Here is an 18,450-nt window from a genome sequence, read left to right as displayed (position 1 = left end):
CATCGATTCCTTATATCGAATGAAGACATCGATGTATTTTCTAAGTGGACACACCTAAATCAAAACTTAATTCGATTTAAATTTGGATACATTTACTAATTATTCACAAACACACACGAAAAAATTTTTCGTTCATTCGAAGTTCCTGATTTTTCAAATATATGAACACCAAATTTTTAAATTTTTTCTTCATTTCTTGTGCCCAACAAGATAAATCATTCTTGTAGATAAAAGTTTTCTACGTGTTTTTCAAAATGTTTTATTGAAATATCCTAAAGGTTATTGTGGCAGTGGTATTTTAGAGATTAGCAAAATATTTTATCAAAAAATTTCGGTTTTTTTGTCCGATTTTAGAGACGTTACGTTATTTGGCAAGAGGATTAAATTATTTGATATTTGTACAGTCAAGAGCACGTCAAGCTTGACACTTTGTACTTTGGACCGTTCTTACCGCAAGCGGCATAGAGTTGGATTTAAATCTTAATTGTCAAGCTGGACGTGCTCTTGACCCTGTACATATATTTCACTGGCTTTGTTCCATTGCATTAAACTAAATACTGGAAAAATGCCCCCCCCAACTGGGTAGTTAAACTTGCCATATGAAAAAAAAAAATCTGTCAGTTTGACATTTGGGTATTGGGTATGACAGCTGGAAATGGATTCGTGTGGTTCTTGTCGGTTACTATTTTTTAGATTTTCATTCTTTTAGATAAGCAGATAGATCAATGGTTACTTAATGAAAAAGTGAAGGAAGGGTACCGATCATGAAAGAAAAATGGAATTTCATACTGTACCTCGTATGGTTCTCATATTTAATTTTGTCTGCCATTATTATGTTCGGTCATGGATTCCTGTTATCTAGGAAGGCGTTGAGTGATATTTCGGAATGTTTGCCGCTAAAGGAGTTCGGGTGTGATGGACGGGAGTTGGCTACATCGACAGCTAAAGGATCGTGTAAGGACGAGGAAAAAATTCTTCGTATTTTGGCTAACCGTGGTGCTCCGGTTACATGCGCAACCACGAGGCACCGTGTGGTGTTTATATTAGTGGATGCGCTGCGTTATGACTTTACGGAATACGATGATAGTCTGGTCAAGCCGCTGCACTATCAGAACAAGCTGCCAGTATTGCGGGAAACGTTGGAAAAATGGCCGGAACGCACCCGTTTATTCCGATTCATGGCAGACCCGCCCACGACCACCCTACAACGCGTCAAAGCGTTGGTAACCGGCTCTTTGCCTACATTCATTGATGCTAGCTCTAATTTTGCTGCTATGGAATTACAGGAAGATAATATTATTGATCAGGTATATGTACTCTAGTTCATTTGTCAATTTTTTAAATTACAATATCTGATGTAATTGAATACACTGAAGAAAAAAACTAAATATGATTTTTCATGAACACAAAACTTATATTCTATGTAGAAATTAATACATATATATATATATATATATATATATATATATATATATATATATAAAATACATTAAAACATGACTGCTGAGCCTTAGGAAGTGCTACCTAATCAAAATATTTACTAAGCTGAAACGTGAGACTAAGTTGTGAGCAAGTAAAATAAAATAATTATTCTTTTCTTAACTTATAAAGTACTGTTTTTGTTTCTTTAAAAAGGTAGCAAAAGGAGGAGGCAAGGCAGTACTTCTGGGAGATGATACTTGGTCAAGACTGATACCAGGCAAATGGCTACGATCTCATGCTCAGTACTCTTTCCACACCTGGGACTTGGATACTGTTGATACTGGTTTGTAATTTATTAAACAATATTTTAATATGTTGAAGATATCTAAACATTTAAAATCTTTTGTGTTTTCTGTCAATCCTCATTTGCAATTTAGAAATTGCTGTAGTAAGTTATAGCAAATGAGTCATTTGATATATAAATAATTAATTTTATTGGTGTATCCAACTATCATGAGAGTTATTAAAAAAAAATCATTGTTTCTAAAATGTTACTATTTCAATTTCATCATTTTATTAAAGAAGATGATATATTCACTTTTTCCCAATTCTTTCTTTCGTTATTGAGTATGCCTTTACAGTTTTTTACCTTGTAATAAAACTGCTGTATCTTTAATGCTAGACCTTTAATTGTTTGAATAATACTATCATTATGTACATTGATAAGATGTGATATATAAAAATGTTTGCTGTTAGATTTAAGTGTTAGATGTTACCTACTGATTTACTTATTTCTTGACATAGTTAGATTACAAATTTTAAAGTAACTAATTGAATAATTACACCTACATAATGGCAATGACTACTTGGTACTTGGTACTTGGTGCAACGGGCTGGTTTCCGCAACTCGACGACAATGCGCCTATTTTGCGTGTGGTGGGTGCAGGGTCCTACTCATGCCACCCAAGCTCCTCCAGGAATCTCAGCAGCCTCCTATGGCAATGACTAATATCTTGAGGAATATAAAATTAAAACTTACTTATATACGAAATTGCACATTTGTCTTCAATTCTGTGATAGTTTTTGACTGCGCAAAAATTATGTAAGGCATATATTATACTCTAAAATCGCAGTAGCAGTGTCTTTTTGCACCAATGTTTGTGTCGTTTATGGAAGGAACTATTATCATGAATCTGCAACAGTCAAAATGTAATTTATACCAAAATCTAATTTATGATCTCATTTATTTTCATTCATAGAAGTGGACTCAAAAATCTACAATGAGCTAAAAAGTCATGATTGGGACCTTCTAGTGGCTCACTACTTGGGAGTAGATCATGCAGGCCACAGATATGGCCCGAATCATCCTGAAATGGCTCGAAAACTCAATGAGACTAATAGTAGACTGAGAAAAATCATTGAATTCCTTCCACCTGATGTCCTGTTGTATGTTGTTGGGGATCATGGAATGACTGAGTCTGGTAAGTTAATTCTTTATACTTACGAAAAAACATAAAATATATATTGCATCCTTTTATGGTGCTTAATCTGTTATGTTTCACTAAAACTTATTTGAACCATATTTAAAAAAATATAGAATGACAAAAAGAGTAGATGCTCTGTAATATTTTGATGGTCTGTTATATTTTTTTAATCCATAAAACTAATATTTAATTTTATGTGTGCATTCTAATAAATTGTGTGAATTTAAAAGGCTATATATATTTTTTTTTGTAAAAGTAAATTTTCATATTGTTTTAGACCCACAAGAGTGGACTGAATCAGGTGGTAGGTATACAGTGTAGAGTTTTATTTTATATTTTCGTGTCTTTTCTTGCTAGATTATTGCTATCTGTGTTCATATATGTTAATGTTAACTAACATGGTGTTAAAAGAATATATGTGTTTTGTAAAAATAACATTTTTAACAAAATTTGAGAGTAGTGTTTTCTCTGGCACCTAACCGGAATTCTGTAATAATTTATTGTATGGTTTTTGTTGCATATTTTTTTTGCATGGTGTAAATACAGTGAGCTCCATCGCGAGCATTTGCACATTGACATTGAAACTAGGATTCTGGAGCAGTGAAAGTTTAACTAATGCTTGCGGTAGAGCCACACCCATAAGACTAAAGCTGTGTGGCTAAGTTAAATTTAAATGTAAATATAGTTTTTCATATAATTTCAAACTTGAAAAATCTCTTTTCATAACAGCTTGAACGGCGTTAGCGCAGCTTTTCCTGCAGGACTCGAAAGGTGTATGTACGTCTGATTTGTCCACATTCCCCTTTCTTGCCTCGCAGCATTTAAGAGAGCTGAGCTTTTGATCATAATGCTTTAATATTCCTTCTCTATTAATAGGAGACCATGGTGGTGAAAGTAAGGCGGAACGTACAGCTGCATTTTTCGCGTACCGAAGTTCAGGCCTTGGTGGAGAAAAGTCCGAAATTGAGACGGGCAGGGAAGTGCAACAAACTGATTTAGCTCCCACATTAAGCGCCGCATTGGGTCGTCCACCACCTTCGCCGTCACTAGGCAGTATATTATTGGCAGTTCTCCCTGAGATGACTATGACAGAGACTTTGTTACATTTCAGCAATAATATGAAACAGGTATGCTTGTATAACAATATTCTATTATAAATAAAATTGTTCTTAGGTTTAAATTAGTATAATGTTGCGCATTTTTCTTTCAGATAACACATTATTTAATAAGATACGGCGAGGAATCTCAACAGATTTCCCTCGACAAGCTGGCTAATTTAATTAATATCACTAGAGACCATGTGGAGAGAGCGGCTAGCATTAGCACCAATGACGAGCTTAATAATTATATTATTGATGTTAGGTACGAGCTTTTAATAGTATGTGAGTTATATTATTTAACTGCCTCCATGGTCGAACGGTCACCATGCCGGATTGCCACGTAGAGGTCCCAGGTTCGATTCCCGGGCCGGGAGAAATATTTGTATGACCTACATTTACTTCTCTCGTGAGTTTGGGTGTAATTTGTGGTTGTCTATGCGTGTGTCCATGGCACCCGTGACACAGGACTTCCCTAGTGCGGGGCTATGCTGAGTGTGTGCGTTATTATTATTATTATATTAGCTGGTTTTGTTGTATTTTAGTGCAAGAATAACTATTTATCTATTATATTATAATTATACTTTTTGAAAATTACGATTGAAATGAAAATGTTTCCCTAGTAAGTAGAAGGTTATCAGTGCATGAAAATGCATTATACTTTACAGAGATTAAGAAATAACTGTAGGTTTTAACATGAAATAAGACTTCGTTAAATCCAATCACAAACTTCTATTTAACAGTTTTCTACTATATCTAAGTGGCTACCAGTAGTATCTTGGTATATATTGTTACTATTTCTCATATATTTGCCGTAGTCGATAATCGTTTACTCGAGAGTACACTCAGCTCTATATTTTTTAATTTAAATTCAACTATGTGCCACTTATAATAAGATATCGAAAGTTCGATGTGTAATATATTATGTACGTTAATATTTATGTTTATAAACATAACTGAAGTTTACATCTGTTCTAATTGTAGAGACACAAAAATCAGTTTTGGTTTTACTGTTCACTGTCACTCATCATCTAGTACTTGTATAGGTACATTAAATTTGACATTTAAGTGTGTTTGTGTATTATTACTCTTAATAGTTTTTTGTTTCAGGGTGTTGGTGGATAACGTCCGTGGCGTTTTCCGGGAAGTATGGGTAGAGTTTGACTCACTGTCAATGCTTAGAGCTCTCTTGTTAATGCTTCTGGCCATATTTTTTAACTGGCTACTCACCGAAGGTCTCCCAATGGAACGTCTTCCAGCAGTCTTTGCCAGTTCATTTGTACCTTCAGGGTTTATATCTATGATTGTATGTATAGGTCTATGTTATACTGGTTATTACTTCAAAATGTTCGAGGATTTAGAACATGCGATTATTTTGAGCACAGGAATGGTATCTGGTTTCATTGTTTGCGCTCTAATAATCATGCATTGGGATGGCATTACCCAAAGATGGTATGAAGGAAGGTCACAGTTCTACGAACGATTTTCAAGATCTGCCTTAGTAGGTTCAGCTGCAGTGTTGGTATCAAATAGTTACATTATCGAAGAAGGAGCTACTTTGTCATACTTAACACTCTCTGTTTTAGCTTTAATGGCCTGGAATACAGGCACGATAAAAGCTTTAGCGTTATGGGTGTGCTGTGGCGTAGTGATGACTGTGTCTAGAATTTATAGAGGCTGTAGGGAGGAACAGGGGGATTGTTGGACAACGGGGGGAGCGGTACCAAGTGGACAGGCGTCTAGAATAGCCTTAGTAATGGCGTTAGGTTCTATGGCGGGTGTAGTAGTGTTAGTAAGAAGGCATACAGGGTGGCGAGGACATGGGGTAGTGGTAGCTGGATGTTTCGCGTGTGCTCATTGGGCTGTAGGGTGGGGATCTCTAGGATCTCCGAGTCGATCGAGACTTCTAGCTCGAGGCGCGTGGTTGGTCATTGCGACTATGTTGGGTTTGTTATGGAAGAAGGAAGGGCAAGGTGCAACGTTGCCCTTGACCGTGTGCGCATTATTGCTCTACGTGGCGAATACGTTGGTGCTGGGGGCTGCGTACGCCCCTTCCGCATCGCTTGCTTTGTTAGCTGGATTCTTGGCGTTGAACATCGTATCGCTTTTGAAGACTGAAGGTTCTACTAAGTTATGTAAGTGTTTAGTTTATTTCTACAGAATAATTAACGAGATAAAAAACGAGATTTAAAATTATTGGACAACAGCTTCTAGATAGACGCCTCACGTGTACGTACTTCGCGTGCCCAAAGTGAAATTCACTTACTTGCCGCTGCTATACTTCAGAACGCGCATGACCGTTATCGAAGATAAGCTCCCGTCAAGGAGGAAAAACACGAAAAATTCGTCATTGTGCCATTATAAACTGCAAACACAATATAGCTGTGGATAACCGGGAAACATGGATGTATCCTTCCACGGGCAAGTGATTTTGTAATCAGAAGATGTGAGATGAGAGGTTTTGTGTGAATTTCGAGAAAACAAATATGCAACCGAGAGTATGCCTCATGATTTGTAATACATTGCGGCTTTTACTTGGTGCGATATATTTGTAATCCTTTTTTAATACGCCACGAATATCGAACGGACGCACTTTTGTGAATGCATTATTCAGTTTCGTGGTACGGCCGCTTGTACATTTCTTTGGCCAAATTTAATATTTAGTGATGTATACGTTAGGCTACACTGTTCTCGATTCTGATTGATTTTGAAAACAAAGGGACGAAAATTATTATGACCTTACCAATATTATAGAAATATTCTATAACTCTTTTGTTGTAACGTTTTTTTTCGGTATTGTAGTATCTATTATCGGTAGTATATATAGCAGCACGTAGCTTCGAATGTCCGAATATAGTGAGCAAATAATTACATACATCGCCGGATATGTAGTACGAGTAATACAAAAAATATATAATGCAAAGAATTTACAGTGCGCACTGTGTTTTACAAAATACTGGAGTTGGGAATACGGATCTTCTTATACAGGTGAATTTTTAGTCATCGTCCAAACTTTCATATTATGATCTTTAGTGAAAATATAACATGCGCAAATTTTCCTTTTAGTGTAAATCAATACTAAAATTAAGATATGCCATCGCAAAATTGTTTTAAAAAATTGCGCGCGTGTGGACAGCCTACTCGATATGCGCGCTAGGCGCCACCCTAAGCGTCATTGATAAAAAACATAAGTTGCAAATTTAAGTTGCAAATTTTCCCTTCATACTTTCATGGGCTTATGACCGTCAAGTTACAAAAGGCTTTTGTGATGTTATTTTAGAATGTAGACAATTAATTCGAATTCAAGTCAAGATTTTGTTACATTAACGCACGAAAACGAGAGCGGAAGTTAATTATAAGTAAATTGTTTTAGAGGTTTGACCAAATTTAATGATATTATTACAAAATAATGATAAAAATAATGCACCAGATAAACACACCTAATTAGGAAAGATCGTTTCCCGAACTTAACTTTTACGCATTTAAAGCGTTGTGTTACCGAAGGCCATCGAAGAATTTACTTATTGAATTTCAAAGTCACTGAAAATTTTACCCTGTGTAGAGAACAAAAGAAAATAATCTTTACTTTTGTTTGTGAGACAAACAAATAAAAGGTTCGCTTCCTACGATGAATTGTAACGAATTAGTACTTAGCAAGTAATGAAAAAAAGAATCTTCCCATCGCCCTTTTGCTATCTACGCACGTGGTGTTTTTTTATTAGTGAACTAGAAACATTTTATAATAATATCAATAAATTTAAACAAAACATCGATTTACGACAAATGTAGTCCGCACTCGTATCGTACACAGAAGTATAAAAATAAAAGCAGGCCATGCCTTTTGCAATAAGGCGTATTTAAAAAATTTGAATCAACTTATGTTCATTTAATTAAAATCAAATAAAAATTACCTGAGCGTAACAACTTTAACAGTATTTTAATAATTATTCAAAATGTAAACCATTCCTCTCCAAGCAGATTCTTGCACGTTTTTGAATATTGTCTTGTATTTTGTTCAGCACTGTCGCGTACGACCACCAATGTTCATTATGTTGGTTGTACAGCTCCACACGTGTGAATAGGGCTTCATCAGTCCATAAAATGACCGCGTCGGGGTGTGCGATCAGCCACTCGCAGAAAACACGACGAGGCAGCGCGTCTGCTTCATTTAGCGTTTGCACTTTTTGAAAGTGATAAGGGTGCAATCCAGAGGTGTTGAGCAGCTTCCACACAGCGTATTGGCTAACGTTGAACCGTCTAGCTGCATCACGTGTACTTCGTCTTGGATCTCTCTCGAAAAAATCGAAGATTTCGTCTTCGATTTCCACGGACAGTCGCGGCCTACCACGTCCTTGGGCGTGTGAAGGCGTCGTAAACTGGCCATGGTCTAAAAACCTCTGTATGATATGCAGAAACGTTTGGCGGTTGGGGACTGTAGGACTGCTATTTCATAATTGCGAAGGCGAGGAATGCTCTCTGACTCGTATAGTCTCTGGGCTCCGTTTAGGCTTTCATCACTTATAAAATAGCACTTCACCATTTCAAAGTACATAGTGTATACATAGTGACACGTGAATGCGTTTTCAATAGCGAGATAGCGTTGCACACACGTACGAAGCGCTACACGGACATGTGGCGACTGAAGTGACAGCCACCAATAGCGTTCGGCGCGGGCGGCGGCGGTGGCGGCATTTTGCTTTGGCGGCGTATGATTGGAGAATCCGCACGGTTAGCGTATGGCATTCGTTCATTGAACTACGGGCGTCGTAGTAAATAATAATAGCGTAAATTGGTAACCAATTTTTGTCGAGTATTACTTCGGAATAAATATTTTCATTTTGAAAATAGACATATCAATTTTTTTTCGAAAATGGAGTCTTTGAATGATACCTAGCGGCTGGAAAAAATTTGGACGATGATTAAAAAATCATCCTGTATACGGACTTCGAGGACGAAGGTGGTCTAGTCTATCCCACCTAAGATGCTATCCAAATATACAGAATAGCAGAATAGAAATTCGATAAATAATGAACAAATCACAAAAATTTCACACGAGGCCGTCATTAAGTAATCAGAAGAGGTTCTGATTAATAAGATTTTACTATATTTTATTAGCAGTAACATTTTCATTTGTCTTGCCATTCATCAATTTGATCAATTACCAACAGAAAACCATCTAGTAAAATTAATTAAGGCAGAAGCAAGTTCATATACTGACGTGCGTTTTCTTTATTTAAGTTAATCGATCTTCAAGATCTTCTGTTACAAAAAGATGTTATATAATAAGCTCATGTTATTGGAAGGACAATAATTTTCTATCTAGATATATATCTGTGGGTGGGATAAACTAGACCACCTTCGTCCTCGAAAGCAACGAACTCATACGTATAACCTACTCCAGGTTTTTGTAAAGACAGCGCACTGTTTTCTTTGCATTATATATTTTTTTGTATTACTCGTACTACCTACATATCCGGCGATGTATGTAATTATTTTCTCACTATATTCGGACATTCGAGGCAACGTGCTGCAAAAATTATCGAAATTACAGATACTACTGATAATAGATACTACCAAACAAAAAAAAAACGAAACGTTATAACAAAACACTTATAGAATATTTTTATAATATTGCTAAGGTCATAATTTTTCGTCCCTTTGTTTTCAAAATCGATCAGAATCAAGAAAAGTGTTGCCTATCGTATACATCAATAAATGTTAAATTTGGCCAAAGTAATGTACAAACGGCCGTACCACGGAACTGAATGCATTATACAAAAGAGCATTCGTTCGATACTCATGGCGTATTAACAAAAGATCACAAATATATCGCACCAAGTAAAAGCCGCAATGTATTACAAATCATGAGGCATACTCTTGGTTGCCCACAGTTTGGTACTTTTGAGGTTTATAATGGTACAATCTTAGAATAATAACGCATAGAATGATAGTTTCGTGTCAAACGGACTGTCACAAGTGAGACAAAAATCAAATTCATGTAGGGCAGTTTTAGTAGTAGGTTAATTTTCGGTTTTAATGAATATTTATATAAAAATACAAGTTGAAACGCGTTACTTCCTTGTGGAATGTGATGTTAGTATCTATTTTATGTTTGTCTGACGTATTTTTACACTCATTTACCGCACATTTCGTCATTTTTAGCTAAAATTCTAGAGCTGTTCGCGGTGCATGTTGACCTTGAGCACTGAAGGCCCGCCCGCTCGTGTAGGCCCTTTGGGAGCGCTTCAATTTGCCTCGCGTGTGCGGGTTAGGTTTCTATGCGTTATTATTCTAAGGGTACAATTACGAATTTTTCGCGTTTTCGACTAGTGTTTCTCTACGATAACGGTCGAGTGCGTTCTGAAGTGTAGCAGCGGCAACTAAGTGAATTTCACTTACTTTGGGTACGCGAAGTACGTACACTTGTGGCGTCTATCTAGATAGATGTCTGTGTGATTACACTATTTAATGATGAATATTTTTTTTTCTTACTAAAAAATAATTAATAATTTAAATTGTGTTGTGTAGTGTTATAGCAATTACATTATTTTTAATTATATATTAATAATTACAATATTTTTAATAATAACTCTTCTACTTAAAAGTCTTTACGTTTAAATAACTAATTAAAATGAAAAATCGAATAAACGAAAAGAATAGCCAAAGGGCCCAAAGGTTGTGTTTTTTTATAAATTTATTGCATGACATGGATACAAAGTCCTTCAGTCGACAAATGTTTTAACACTAACAAAAACAAAACAAAGGCTTAGAACTTAGAACAAATTCAAATTAAATAATTATTTACATAAATTGGATGATAAGATTTAATTTTTTTTCTACCGTACTTATAATAATCTTATAGAGTGGGATAAAGAACTCATTATTGGATAGTAAGTCCTGAACGCACACAACTATCGCTGTCACTTATGTCTTTCAAAAGAAGAGACCGTTGGCTGTTGAAGTTAGTTGTAAATAATATGCTGTAAATCTGCTTCGTCTTCAGTGCAGTGGGGACATCTTGTGTTATTTAGGATCTTTATCAAAGGTTGTGTATCCCCGAAACATTACCAATAGGATAAAAAATCTTTCCACAGTTTTTTGAGCTTATCTTATTAAATATAGTGCATTGAGTAAAAAAAAACAATATTTTGTCATTCACACAATTTAAGAACAATATAAAACATCTGGCATTAAGTTTTAGCCCTTTTTACGTTTCCACTATTCTTAAATTATTTTTTCGTAATGGCATTAACCTTGTTTACATTTTTGTATTAGGATTCCATCTCAGGGTTTAGAGTAATCATAAATAATTTACTAATAAGTGATTTTTATTTCTTTATAAAACAAAATGATTTAATAAAAAGCAACTGGTATTAAATATGGGCGTATATTGACATTGACAATTATTCACCTCATTCTTAATTTGATAAACCTATTAATGAATAAAAATTGTGTTACAAAATCATGAAATTGAAAACCGTTTACAGCAATTACAACCCGTTGCAGTTCAAGCGTAGCATGCATGTGGGCTCTACTAGCATCGTACCAGTTCTATGGAATGGGGCACCATGCTACATTGGGCCATGTGCGTTGGGGTCCAGCCTTCCACGCGGGGGACCCTAACTATCTCCCGGAGTACCCAGTGGCGATTGGGCATATTGTTATTGGAAGTTTGGTCTTTATTGATCTGTTTGGTGAGTAAAATAATTTGAAATGTATGAGAGAATGATAACTGACTTTATATTATAATATATACAAGATATTAAATAAATAAAGCGAATTAAATATAACAATTTGATTCGCTTAGTTTACCTATTAACTGTTTTTCTTATTACGACTCTAAAACGATATGTATGTATGACTATATCGTACGAATGAAGCGTCTGTATTAACTAGTCTTTTTTCGCAGGCATGCAGCTAATGTTCGGTGCGGCAGTGCCTCTTTTAGCGCTGTGGGGCCGTAATGGCGCGGCGGCAGCCGGTCCGCGCACGCAACTGGCTGCTGTGTTCAGTCTTTGTCTTAAATTTGTGCTCTGTTTCGCTATCAGGGTAAGCATCTATTTATTGTACACATCCTACTATTTTCGCGATTGTTACACATAGGAAATGAAACTATTTTTCCGGATTTAAATCGCTTTTTTTTAAATTGACTGTCAATCGTCAGTCAACCATGATCTGCAAAGGGCACGAAACGTTGGTTTGTTTGAAAAAACAAATATACGCGAAAAAATCCTGAAAAATAGTTTCATTTCCTAAAAACAAATAAATTTTGTCATAATTAGTTTGCTTAGCATTAGGTATGTGATAGCATTTAGACTGTAATCTAAACCCAGCTTACACTGCTGTTCGGAATTTTTCTTTAGAACCAGTCTAACCTCTCCAGGTCGCTGTCCATCAGGGGACCATTAAATAAAGGTGGTGTGGTGCAGTGGTGACCTATATCTACTAGTTGTATACCTAACAAACAGCTTAAACTACTGGTTATGTATGTCTTCTGTCATTTAAGCGATAAGAACAGTTTTTTAACCACTGTTTATTTTTAACTTTCCATAGGTATTCGCTATAGCTATATCAGCGACAGTTCACTGCAGACATCTGATGATCTGGGGTGTATTCACTCCAAAGCTTTTATTTGAAAGCGGCGCCTGCGCAGCCGCCCTTCTAGGCACGCTCATTGGCGCTACGTTGACCGTGCGCCATCTACCGACACCGCAGAGAACTAGTTGACGTAAGAGGTCCACCTAGTATAAACTCTTTAGGCAAATCGAAAAGGTATTAAAATCGTTGAAGTTTCTTATGAGGTATGTAATGTAGCAATTGTTTTCATACAAAAGGTTGTGCATGAATTTGTCCAACCGGTACGTAATAAGCTAATAAGTTTAAGACCTTTTGTTAATGATACAAGTAACGGGACGAACAAGTCGTGCGCCTGGTGGTAAGCGACACGCTTGTCCATAACACTTGCAGTGGCACTTTGAGCTTTAAAGCAAAGATCTGAAGAGCGTTGCCTACTGCCCTCACCCTGAAACAAGTTGACAAGTCCCATGTGCTTGTAATTTCACTAGCACCTTCAAAATCAGAACGCAGTAATGCTCACAGTACTTGGCGGCAGAAATAGGTAAGGTGGCAGTACTTCCCCTGACGAACTCTTTATTAAGGAGCTCTACTGCTACATTACTTATTTTTGGTTTTGAAATTTTTCATCACACGACATGAGTACTGATGTAGAAAAACTCATTTGGACACATTCATGTAATATTTGTATGAAAACTGGGCTGTCGCATACCATTTTGATAGTGTTTTTCGTTAATATTCACGACACTAACAAGTGAGGCATATGCTTCAAGAACGAATGCTCAGTGATGATTGCGCCTTGAAAAATAACGCAAACAAATATCCACTGCCTTTCTATATAAAACCGAAAACGCGAAAATATTACTTCGCTCTCGTTAAAGACGCGTCCCAGTTACTCAAATTTTATTTAAGGTTGTAAACCTGTACTCTAGAATTTCTTTTAGATTTACTACATTGTTGTAAACATGATCGAGCTAAGTTTGAACGGCAGTATCGTATTAAAGATCAAAGGTATTATATTTAAAACTATTATAAGATTTAAGTGTACGTATGCGTGTTTTAATTTAGTAACATTGGAATTCGAACTTAGCTCTGCCGTGTTAAAAGACTACAACAAGATTGTATACTTAAGGACCATGGACTAATAACTCGAGAGGACTGCTAATTTTCATAATATAGATCGTAAGTCTGAAAAAGGTCAAGTTCCCGTCCTATTATCTAAATGGCGCTGATCAATAGCCTGCAAATAGTTTATATACTCCCGGACACATAATTCGACCCACCTCGCATTTTTGTCGTAAAGGGCTAGTATACAAAAATAGTGTTATCATCGAAGAAAAAGTTTTCCCCTGTTTTGCAAATCCAAATTCCCAACAAGGACGTATGGAAAAGACGTTTACTAGTTAGTTAGTTACTAGTAATACTAGTTTCAAAATTGCATAAAGGTTTTTGATCAATCAAACATTGTTTAAGCTTTGGGCACTGAATACTGAAAAATGCGTGATGGCTCGAATTATGTGTCCGGAAGTGTAATATGTAAATGACCTTGGATATCTATTAATCCCTCTTCAATATTCAAATATTGACCAAGAGCTAGAATTGTTTTCTGAACTTTGACAAATTGCGTATCAATAGACGGCATTGTGTGTTGCAAGCTAATTTATAAGTTACCGCTTGCTAATATGGGCAGATGGTACTAATACTAAACAAAATAAAAGTGTCGTTAAAAATCTGTGAAATAACCGCCATCTTGTTTTTTTTGTAAACGCACCCACTCAACATAGCCCCGCACATCTGTGTCGTAGGTGCCGTACACATAGACAACCACAAATTACACCCAAACTCACGAGAGAAATAAGTGTAGGCCATACAAATATTTCTCCCGGCCCGGGAATCGAGTCTGGGACCACTGCGTGGCAGTCCGGTATGGTAACCGTTCAGCCACTCGCTCGCGACATCTGGTATACCAATAGATACTAAATACCCGACTACGCTGTCTTGTATCGCGATTAGCAGTCCTTATGGGTTATTGATGCATGTTAAAAACGAAATCGACAAGTTGATTATTCCAAGGAAAATTTAATTAAATATTTGTACAACACCAAGCCAGACATTTAAGATTGCGATCACCGTTCTGTGTCCTGTTTGGTTCTACAGGTGTCCATTGTCATCCAGCGAGACAATGCTGCCTGTATAATGGGAACTTTTGAGCCAAGCACGATACAGGTAAGGTTTTTAGGTTAGATATTTTTGACGAAATCTGTTGTAAATTCCAATTTTTGTATTTTAGTACCTATTGACGAAGCCTAGCGCTGACATCTGTTTTTATTGAATAAAATGGATTTTAGTTTCTTAAGATTTAAATTCAATCATATGCCGCTCGCTCGTGATAAGAACGGTCCAAATTGTTAAGTTTGATGTGGTCTTGACTGTACACGTAGGTAAGGGCGCGTTCCTATGTCGTGAAGACATAGTCGTGCAGTTTAAAGTGTCGAGGCTTGTATATGTAAAATGGAGTTGTTCAGGGTTTTTGAACAAGAACTTTGTTTTGTAAATCAAAATAAAACAATAAATTTAGATGACAATGATTAAAATTTTTATTGTATTAAAAAAAGTAAGGTTTGGCGGTTATGAATGAAAAATGATATGATAAATGTCCACCACGACCACAGTTGCAGATGTCTATTCTTTCATCAAAGTTTTTAATTACTTTTTGACAAAATGGTGGGTCTATTTCGTTAATCACTTCATGAATTTTGAGTTTTAAGGCTGCACAATCGATTCGATTGCCTCCTCTCTTCGGCTGACTCTGTCTTTAACATAACCCCATAAAAAACAATCCAGCGGAGTTAAATCACATGATCGAGCTGGCCACTTAACGGCTAAATTTCGTGAAATTATGCGATTGGGAAATTTGGTTTGCAATAAATTAATTGTTTCGGTGGCAGTTAAAGATAGCGGTTTCGCGCGTTCCTTGCGCGCAGTGAGGCGTCAGACGCCGACCACAAAGTGATCCGGGCGCGCTAACACATCGCCATGTGGTGTAGTTGAAAAACAGGACGCGACGCGACGATGACGCTTTGGCTCTGCGCCAGTGTGAGTTGAGCCTTACTCTCCGTCTTTAAGCAGAATATTCTTAAGTAATTAAAGATGTCAGGTATTTATATTTAAGTAAATAATTATTCGTGGGCCGGCTTTACTAATAGTAAAAATATTACATTGTATATTAAGGGCGGTATATAAGGAATTACGAACAAGACTATTGGAAGCTCGAAGTCGAAGACAGTGCTTTCGGAGTCGAGGTTCGTACTGAATCCCCGTATCGCCCGTGAAACATAAAATGTTTTTCATCACATTTGCGAGTAAAAAGTATGATTGCATGCATCTTGACTATAAGGCTCAATTTATATTGCGCCGGAACGGAATGGAAGCGAATTTTTGTAACGATATTGTGCATAGTATAATGAATTTTGTGCGAGAATTTCGCAGAAGATTTTGGCTCATATCCAGTTTGTACGTTACAATTGACCATAAAGTTCATTATTCTAAGCACAATATCGTTACAAAAATTCGCTTCCATTCCGTTCCGCCGCAATATAAATTAAGCCTATGCACCAAATAAAACACTCGGACCCTTTTCTTCTTATTGCAGCCATGGTTGTGTATTGAGAAGCAAAAGGCCAGAGGGTTTTATTTGGGGCATTATAGTCAAGTTAGCCTGCCTGTATGCAATCATACTATTTACGTGCAAGTGTGATGAAAAATATTTTTCAGTTTCACTACTCCGATTCGTAATTTTGCACCTAGTATAAACATTTTTTCTTAAATATTTTGTGAGACCCGCATTAAGAATTCCAAACAAAATAACGAATTCAATTCCCATGCCCATCGTCGTCATTTCAACTTGTCGATTTACTGAACAATGTATATGACCAACTGTTTTTGTAGACTGAAGTGAGATTATAGTGCTGTTTGTATAAGAGTATTTGACTTTGACGTTTAAGGGATTGTTATAGCATTTATTTTACAGAAATATAAATATTGTGGTGTGCGGGCTTAATCATAACTAGTCCTTTTCTTGAAAATATATAAACTTGTTAATAGTGAGCTCATCGACTGCTGGTTTGATACAGTGGATGTTCTTAAATTTTTTAACTGTGTGTTGCTATTGCTACAAAGTGAGCTTGTACATAAATCAGTTTATCTTCAAATACTATTTCGATGGTTTATTTAAAATAGTATTCGTAATTTGTTTCCTTTTCGGCATTGACCTACCAATTTTTGGTGATCTCTTGTCTTGTTTGATTACAGACCAGGTACGGATGTGTAATGATAATGAAATATAACGACAAATAACATTTGTTATAATTTATAAGATCACTCATTGAATATAATCAATAAGAGGTATAACAACAAAAGGCATAATTTCAATGTGTATAAATAAACCTTCAGTATAACAAACGTTAGACATATTGGTTAGGTAACATAATGAACCAATGGTATAAGTATTACCAGTATTATGTATTAAATAATATAACACATTATTTCGTTTTAGAAATAGTTGAAGCGCCTAAGTGAATAAATTAGCACATGAAAGAGTGAAGATTGTTTAATTGTATATCAAAAACAATACACATCAACTCATGTCCATCATAAATTACGTTTTCATACCAAAAATATGATTTCTCGTTGAAATACCTACTGATTTCGCATCGAAATTTAGGATTGGCGACTCGCCGGCCGCTGCAGCGGCACGCTCGCTTCGCGCACCGTTATGCTCGCAGTTATAACCTAACCAAGGGGAAGTATCAGTTCTATAAATTATTTTTATGATTAGAGCCTAATACTCTAATGCGCTGCGCTCGTCAATGCATCTAAAAACACCTGGATAATATTTATAATACATTATACTCTGTGAATGTTAAATCTGAAATGTTTATATAAAATGTACATTATGCCATCGGTATATTAGATTAAAAGTTGTTATATCAATTGTTTATTATACCCAATGACCATGAGATCATGCAAGAATATGTCAAACCGTCGGGGATAGTGCAAATCCGCGTATGTAACACTGGTAAAAGGCGCGTATTTGCGCAAACCAAATGTTTTAGGGATTTAACGTTATTACTTTATTATTGCAATGGCTACTACTTTCATTTTTGCACAGTAAGCATTATGTTGTCTACACACTGATAACAATAGATGGGAATCTAATTTGGTTGCCACGACATATACGCGAATTTGATTTGGACACTAAATTACCGAAATGGAAACTCATAATCAAATGCTACTTACGCGTAATTGCACTATCTCCGACGAAATGTCTGTATACCGTAAATTAATTATATCCGTTGAGCGTAATATCGACCAAAAATATATCGCACATGACAACTGACATAGTATTATCTCAAAATGGCTTTAATTTATATTAATATTACCTATTTAGTTTCAAAGCGACCGTATTGTCCTGTCACTTTGAAATTAAATCGTATATGAATGACACATCAATATAACGAAATTTTGGAGAAAAATTATTAATATAACGCAATTTTGAGATAAAATATAACATGATGCCATTTTTTAGATAATAATAGGGGTTAAAGTATGAAATTGCCGATTTGTACTGAAAATCTAAATTGTTTATTTTTTAAATTTTTAACAAATTTATTTAATCAAAATAGTTGCCATTATTATCTATACATTGCTGCCATCTAATGGGAAGGTTATTAATGCCTTTGCGATAGAACTCCGACGATCTAGACTGCACAAACTGTGTGAAAGCATTTTGTACTGCCTCCTGGGAAGAAAACTTCTTGTCACGTAGATAATTGTCCAAATCACGAAAAAAATGGTAGTCCGTTGGAGCAAGG

General features: G+C 35.9%; 1 protein-coding gene across 2 annotated transcripts; it reads left to right on the top strand.

The window, feature by feature from the left end:
• The first annotated feature begins 629 nt into the window (after positions 1–629).
• LOC113230991 (GPI ethanolamine phosphate transferase 3) lies at positions 630–17,957 on the top strand. Of its 2 annotated transcripts, XM_026465116.1 has the most exons (11): positions 630–1,307; positions 1,636–1,765; positions 2,682–2,903; positions 3,184–3,210; positions 3,783–4,033; positions 4,117–4,268; positions 5,114–6,138; positions 11,491–11,697; positions 11,913–12,052; positions 12,557–12,731; positions 17,301–17,957. In XM_026465116.1, exons 1-10 carry the CDS (start codon positions 765–767, stop codon positions 12,728–12,730), a joined length of 2,871 nt encoding a protein of 956 aa, XP_026320901.1. In that variant the 5' UTR covers positions 630–764; the 3' UTR covers position 12,731; positions 17,301–17,957. The 2 variants fall into 2 exon arrangements, with proteins under 2 accessions (XP_026320901.1, XP_026320902.1); XM_026465117.1 differs by lacking the exons at positions 3,184–3,210; positions 17,301–17,957 and having other exon boundaries at positions 12,557–13,822.
• The last annotated feature ends 493 nt before the right edge of the window (positions 17,958–18,450 follow it).

This window comes from Hyposmocoma kahamanoa, unplaced genomic scaffold, assembly GCF_003589595.1.
Source record: "Hyposmocoma kahamanoa isolate Upper Pololo Valley unplaced genomic scaffold, ASM358959v1 64, whole genome shotgun sequence".
Taxonomy (NCBI): domain Eukaryota; kingdom Metazoa; phylum Arthropoda; class Insecta; order Lepidoptera; family Cosmopterigidae; genus Hyposmocoma; species Hyposmocoma kahamanoa.
The sequence above is the reverse complement of the archived record's forward strand: the minus strand, read 5'-3'. Positions and strand labels throughout refer to the sequence as shown.